We start from the raw sequence: 7,232 nt of genomic DNA, 5'->3' as shown, positions 1-7,232 counted from the left end.
CTTATGATCAATCGGACCTTGATGCTCTCCTTCACCAGTTGCCATCTTGGAGACTTCAATGGGCACAACCCCCTCTGGGGTGGTGCTGATATTGATGGAGGGGTTGTTCCATAGAGCATATGCTATCAAATTCCAACCTTTCTCTTTTCAATACAGGAACATATACCTATTTTCATGCACCTAGTCAGTCTTTTACTGCCATTGATCTCTCAATGTGCTCCCCTTCACTTTTCACTCACTGTTCTTGGATGGTCGATAGTGACCCATGGGGCAGTGATCATTTATCTATCATTATGAGGGAGTTTGGCCATGGTTGATGCCACCCAACCTGAGTGCCACGGTGGAAGTTGGACCAGGCTGGCTGGCCATCTTTCACCTCTCTCTCTCTGAACTTGATCCTGCCTTTGTCTGTCTTCTATCAATAGACGATTGTGTGGTTGCAGTGACTGACTGTATCGTCCAGGAAGCTGCTCATTTTATTCCTAAGACCTCGACACGTTTTCCACTGTAACCTCGTCCATGGTGGAGTCCTGCCTGTCAGGAGGCACTGAAGGCTCAAAAATGGGCCTGGGATACTTTCCAACGGTATCCCTCTTTCTAACTACATTGTTTATTAGTGGGCCCATGCTCGGCAGGTTCGACATCAAAGCCAAAAGGAGTCTTGGATTAAGTTCATTACTAGCATCTCTTTCAACACCAGTTCCAAAACTGTATGGGACAAGATTCGGAAAGTCACTGGGAGGTATGCTTCCCATCTTCCTCTTGCTTTCCAATGGCCAGGAAGTTGCTGATGTCCAGAGCATTGCTGATGCTCTTGGCCACAGCTTTTCTCGTGCTTCTAGCACTTTTGTTTCTTCCCCCTGCCTTCTTGGCCATCAAGTCTCAGGCAGAGCGATTGCCTCTTACCTTTCGGGCCGATTATCTATATGATTATAACCACCCCTTTATACTGGTGGAACTCAAACTTGCTCTTCATCGGTCGGACCTGATGATGTTCATTATGAGATGTTGCACCATCACTCTCTTGCCTCTCTTGCTATTCTTCTGGTTATTTTTAACTGGATCTGACAGGAGCATTTTTTCCTGATGCTTGGCACCAGGCTATTGTCCTCCCTTTCTCTAAACCTGGGAAGGATCCCAAGATTCCTTCTAATTATTGTCCCATTGCTTTGACTAGTTGTCTTTGTAAGGTCCTAGAGAGGATGGTTAATGCTCATATTGTTTGGTTCCTGGAATTAAACACACTCCTCTCACCCACCCAGTGTGGATTCTGTCGACAGTGCTTCACCATGAACCATCTTATTCGACTTTAAACGTCAATCAGGGAAGCCTTTCTCAAGAGAGAACACCTTGTTTCTGTGTTCTTTGATCTCGAGAAGCTTATGACACTACGTGGAGGTATGGAATTTTGCAGGACCTCCACTCCTATGGGTTGCATGGCCATTTACCCATTTTTATTCAAATCTTTTTACTGAACAGGTGATTCCAAGTCCGTGTGGGTTCAACTCTTTCTAGTTTCTTTCCAGAGGAACTTGGAGTCTCTCAGGGCTGTGTCTTGAGTGTCACACTTTTTAGTATTAAAATTAATGCCATCACTAATAATCTTCCTCTGACTGTTGCAAATTGGCTCTATGTCAGTGACTTCCACATCTTGTGTCAATCGTCGAACATGAAGTTTATTGAGCAGCAGCTTCAGACTGCCCTCAATCAGTTGTTGACATGGACCACTGTAAATGGTTTTGAATTTTCTTTTTCCAAAACCATTTGCATGCATTTTTGCAGCCAACGGGGTCTCGATCCCGAGCTCCGTCCCGGCGATATAGTTAATCGTGTGGTCCCTGAAGCAAAGTTCTTGGGGCTAATTTCTTACTGTAAGCTTAGCTTCATTCTGCACATCAAGCAGCTACGTGTCAAGTGTGCAAGGGATCTGAACATCCTCCGTGTCCTCTCTTCCAGCTCTTGGGGAGCAGATCGATGTTCTATGCTCAGAATCTAGCGTGCCCTGATTCAATCCAAACTGGACTATGGGTCTTTGGTCTATAGTTCTGCCAAGACCTCGGCCTTGAAGATGCTGGACCCTATTAACCATCTGGGGCTTTGGCTCTGCACCGGGGCTTTTCGCACTTATCCAGTCCAGAGTTTGTACACTGAGTCCCAAGAACCTCCTCTTCACCTCCATCTTTTGCACCTTTCTTTACAATATGCTACCAAGTTTCGATCCTTACCATGGCATCCCACCTGGGATTGTGTCTTTCTTCCTCAGTGGGCAATGCTCTTTCAGAACAGACGGTCTGCTATTCCTCTCTTTGGCCTTTCTATCCGGGTAAAACTGGGTGAATTGGGTCTGGCATTGGATGACATTGCTGTCCCCAATGATCAGCCCATTCCACCATGGCTTATTACCATCCCTTCCTGTGACCTTTCCTTGAGTCATCTGAGGAAGGTGGATACTCCCGATTGGAGTACCATCTTTTTTGCTGAACATCTTTCGAGCCTTTCTTCTCTTCCTATTTACACAGATGATTCAAAATTGGGTGACTCTGTAGGTTCTGCCATGGTGTGCTGTGGCTCGGTAGTTGCTCGCAGGATCCCCTCTACAATTTCTGTGTTCACTGCCGAGTTGTATGCTATTTCCCTCGCTTTGGATCATGTAGAAGCTATTCAGTACAGTAATTGTACTATTTACACTGATTCTCTTAGCTCTCTACTGGTCCTGGAATCGCTTAATGTTAGTTCTCGTCAATATTCAACAACAACTGGCCCAATTTTCCTCTATCTTCTGCTTCCATCCAGTTTTTCTGGATACCTGGCCATGTCGGTATTCACTGGAACGAGCTCGCTGACACTGCAGCTAAGTCCGTCTGCTCTGGTGCCATCACGGCCGTGCCTGTCCCATCCCGTACATGGACTACGGTCCTGTCTTCAAGGCACAGCTTTGTACCAGTTGGCAGTCGACTTGGGGTGAGCAACATCATAACAAGCTTTTCCAAATCAAACCTTCTGTTGGCCTTTGGCCATCTTGCATCCGTAAGGATTGGAAGGAGGAAGTTGTCCTGGTAAGGCTACGCATTAATCACAGTTTTTTAACCCATCGTTTTCTTTTATCCGGTATTGACCCACCAATGAGTAGCCATTGTGACACTCAAGTCACAATAGCCCACATTTTACTGTCGCGCCGTTGTTATGACCATGAGTGGCAGCACCGTTTTAGATATGCATTTTCTAAGAGTTTACACCTGACGTTGGACAGTGTCATTGGTAATGGTGACGCTGTCCAACTAGGTTGTATTTTTAATTTTTTACACACTATAGGTCTTTTTAATTGTATATAACTCATTTATCGAAATATTATGGTTTTAACTCGCTGTATTTTTACATTTTATTCTAATTTACTTTCACTGTTTTTATTGGTTGTTTGGCACAGATAGTCTCACTGCTTTGCGCCATAAAGCACCAAAACAACCAACCAATATGCCAAAAAATTAAAGAAATAATTTGATATAACTAATTATTTTTATGGGAAGAACAAAACAGAGAACAAACACATGCAAGTCTATGAAATCTGGATCTTTACAAATTAGAAAAATTTCTTTAGTCTTCAGTATTTATCTACTCTGATTGAATTTTTCTATTTCGTAGAGAGAGAATTTTCTAACATAATGTGAATATCAGTATGCCATATTTTTTGTTTTAAGTATTTTTATATGTCTCAATATTTATTTATTTTTTAGTGTTTACTGATGCTATTTGACAGTCCATTGAATCGAGCAGGATTCCTACAAGTGTATGTCCATACAGACAAAAATGTTCTTATTGAAATAAACCCACAGACTAGGATACCTAGAACATTTAAACGATTTGCCGGACTGATAGGTAGGTTCGATGCATGCGATGTCAATTAATAAATCAGTATTATAAAAGGTGTAGTCGAAAAATATTTTATTTATTTATAGAGTAACTAGTTTGTACAATAAAATAATAAATTAAGTTTTACTCATTAATAAATATTATATCTTCTTCAGTATTCTTGTGATCCATAGCTCTTTTACGATAGTTTGATGAACAGGAAAAAGAAAAAATTAAGAATGTAAAAGTATGCCAGTATCTACACTAAGTCTTTTCCCCGATGCATACATCACAGTTGACCTGATACAGCTGAAACTGTGGTCCTCAGTTGTTCGTGATATGCACGTAATCCAGTAAGAGCCGGTACGTTTCATGTGTCAGACTCTACTACCACGAAGTGAACAAAATCTGAATGATAAACTTAGCAGCAAAGTCAGATAGTCAGAAAATTTCTTTCTTTAAGAATATAAAATATACATAAATTAGATAGCATTTAATTAATGTACCCATTATGAGTAAGATAACATTTTGTATTAAGTATCCTTATTTGATCAAAGACTGCTGAAAACATTTTCATCACCTTATATCTAATGTTTTCAATTTTTTCTTTGCTTTACATTCATCTGTTCCACAAAATCTTCTTGAAATCAGGTTTAAGCTACATTATTAACAGAATGATATGACTCAACATTTAATCTGTTTAATCCCCATAAGGGGGCAGGTTGTATATAGATGTATATATATATGTGTGTGTGTGTGTATGTATGTGTTATCAAGAAATGTTCCCAGGTTATGTATGACATTTATTTACACTGTGCTATATTTTTGGCTATATTTATATTCTTCAAGCCTCTTACTATAGATTCTAAGTTCCTTGTTCACTAAGAGATGACACTTAGCTGGACTTTTGTTCTGAAGTACATGCTGAATTGTCAAGAAACATGGCTGCTTCCATGAAATGTAGATGTACCTTGGAAGATTAATTTGATGAAATTGGTGAATGTGAGGAGAGTAAAATGCAGAGTTCTTTGGAAAATGCTCGTATTGACTCAGAAAATGATTTGTAGACTTTCAAGTATTAAATAGTGATTCCGAAATGGTCTTACCTCCGCTCACCCCAAAGCTATCTCGATCTTCATTTGCTCTATAAGCATTGCTAAAAATAATTTTTCATCTAGAGCACCAGTCTTTTACACCCCATTGATTTTGCACCCTTTCAGAACATGCTAATCCTGTAACTACCCTCAACCAAACCTACTGCATCATCTGTACTAGCACAACTAGTTCCCTCTACTATTTTACCATAACCCTCACTTTATCGATTGGCTTTCTAGTGTATAGACTTGTGTTTTAACTCATCCAGTGTTACAAAGTTTGGATTATGCTGCATCACAAATTTCTATCAGTTTCGATTTCCATTGTTTGTTTTAGAAATATTTCGGTTCTCCAAATTTTAATTTGTTCCTATGAAATTGAGACTTAATATGGCAAATGATGAATTTCCCACCATACTAGAAAATGGTTCTGACACAGTCCCCATTTCTTAGGGTTGATGATGCCTGCTAGGGAAGTACAGGCTTTAGTTTGTGGGGATTTCACGTCTTACATTTGGCTGACGATTTCTTCCTCACACTTTATGATTTTTTTGTGAGGAAGGTTCTAACTACTGAGTGGAAATTTCTTTCTATATTAGTTTTTTTCCTATTTCCATGCCCCCGTGAAATCTCCTGGGTTAGATATTGTTGTTCTTTCCAGGAGATCTGTGGTAAGTTTTTCAGTGTGTATTCCTCACTCCCAGTAGGTGTACCCGTGTTTAGCAACTTTATGTTAGGTTGTGTGGATTGACCTAATTTCCTCGTGCAATAATTTCGGTCTTTCATGTCTTCTCTGCTCAGGATTTGGTAAGATAGATTTTTATAATTCTTTTACCATCTCGGTTACTTTAGTTTCAATTTGCATTGAGAGTTTGACTTTTACTTTGCTTTTGTTTAATTTTTGGTATATGTACAGGTTTTGCACGATCGTTACTATTTGGGTTATTGTAAATTTGGCCACTTTTGTGGGTGTGTTGGTTCGCTATTTATTTATACTTCCTTTCACTATTTATGTTGGTTTGTAAGTTCATTCTTCTTTACTAATAGTCACATCTAACTGATGATTAGATTTGAGTTAACAAACAAAATTTTTATTGTTCACTGCTTGCCTTTTTCTTTTCATGTTCATCAGGATATGTTTTACTTTCATGTCCTTTTTCTTTTCGGTTCTTTGAGTGGACTCATATTTACGTCTTTTTCTCTTCTAAGTTCCTTTAGAGGTTTTGCACTTTAGGTGTTGCTTATTGTTTCAGGTCCAATTTCATAGTTTTTACAGGTTCATTATTTGTAGACTCCAAAAATTTCTAAGTTTTGTTGTCTAATAATAATGAGTGCTTTCTGTATGTATACTGTGTTTTGTGTTTTTTTTTTGCCACACGTCATGACAGTTTCATGTATTCTACAGATTCTATCTGAGGGCTTCAGCATTCAGTTCCACCCCCCCCACCCCCTTGAGATCGTACCTCTTCCAGTCTTCTTGCTTGGTCTGTCAAGACCTACTATGCAAAGAGGCTGTCGATTGAGTGGTACACACTTGACCGGGGTTTTACTTCCGTCTCAGTTATTGTCCCTCAAAATGTGGGAGTTTGGAAACTCGTATCTGGAGCAACCTCGCTTCACCATAGAGTCCTACTCTTACTTCGGGGAGGAGTCCCGGGAATCTGGATGACCAATTCATCATGATGGATGCCTCTCTTTATATTCCAGCTGCTCTAGTATTATGTTGTCTTCTTCAGTTTGTCCACAAAGGTCATGTCTTCCAGTTCCGGATGCTGTTAGTCAGTCCTTTATTGGCTACTTGTGTTTTGTTGGATGATTCACTCTTTTGCCTGTCATTTGCACTTGTTGGGTTTTTGGACTCTCATTTTCATGGACAACTAGCTCTTTCTCACCTCTTCCCATGCCCAGTCAGTCAATCATGCATTCTTACTTCCTTGGGAATCTCATCGGGTGGGGTTTTCTGATCCAGTTGGAGAGACTTATTCTTCACCCCACTCAATATCTTATTCCATTGGGGATTTTCTTCAATTCCCATCCTTTTTGGGCTCTGGCATTCTCCACTTCAGCAAGCAGTCTCAATGGCCCTATCTTCTCCTTTTCTCACTGTATGGGGGATTCTCTCTATTTTGATGATGTGGGGTTCCTTGGAAGCTCTCATTCTCTTGGGTTGAACTTGCATTCATTCCCTTCAGTGGATGCTTCTCAGCCAAAGCAACTTCTTCCATGATCCCTTGGACCTTCCCATTCCCCTTACTCTGGGGTAAAAGCTGACCTTGCTTGATGGCTAGTTGG

The 7,232-nt window shown here is 40.3% G+C and overlaps 1 protein-coding gene across 1 annotated transcript in view; it reads left to right on the top strand.

The window, feature by feature from the left end:
• LOC106471527 (ribosomal RNA small subunit methyltransferase NEP1-like) overlaps positions 1-7,232 on the top strand; it is a 34,437-nt gene that overhangs the window by 16,133 nt on the left and 11,072 nt on the right. The window contains exon 3 of the mRNA XM_013932126.2: positions 3,732-3,873. Within this exon, the coding sequence (XP_013787580.2) occupies positions 3,732-3,873 (142 nt within the window). The remainder of the gene's footprint in view (positions 1-3,731; positions 3,874-7,232) is intronic.

The sequence above is a fragment of the Limulus polyphemus genome, unplaced genomic scaffold (assembly GCF_000517525.1).
Source record: "Limulus polyphemus unplaced genomic scaffold, Limulus_polyphemus-2.1.2 Scaffold4680, whole genome shotgun sequence".
Classification (NCBI taxonomy): domain Eukaryota; kingdom Metazoa; phylum Arthropoda; class Merostomata; order Xiphosura; family Limulidae; genus Limulus; species Limulus polyphemus.
This window is presented reverse-complemented; position numbering and strand designations above follow the sequence as displayed.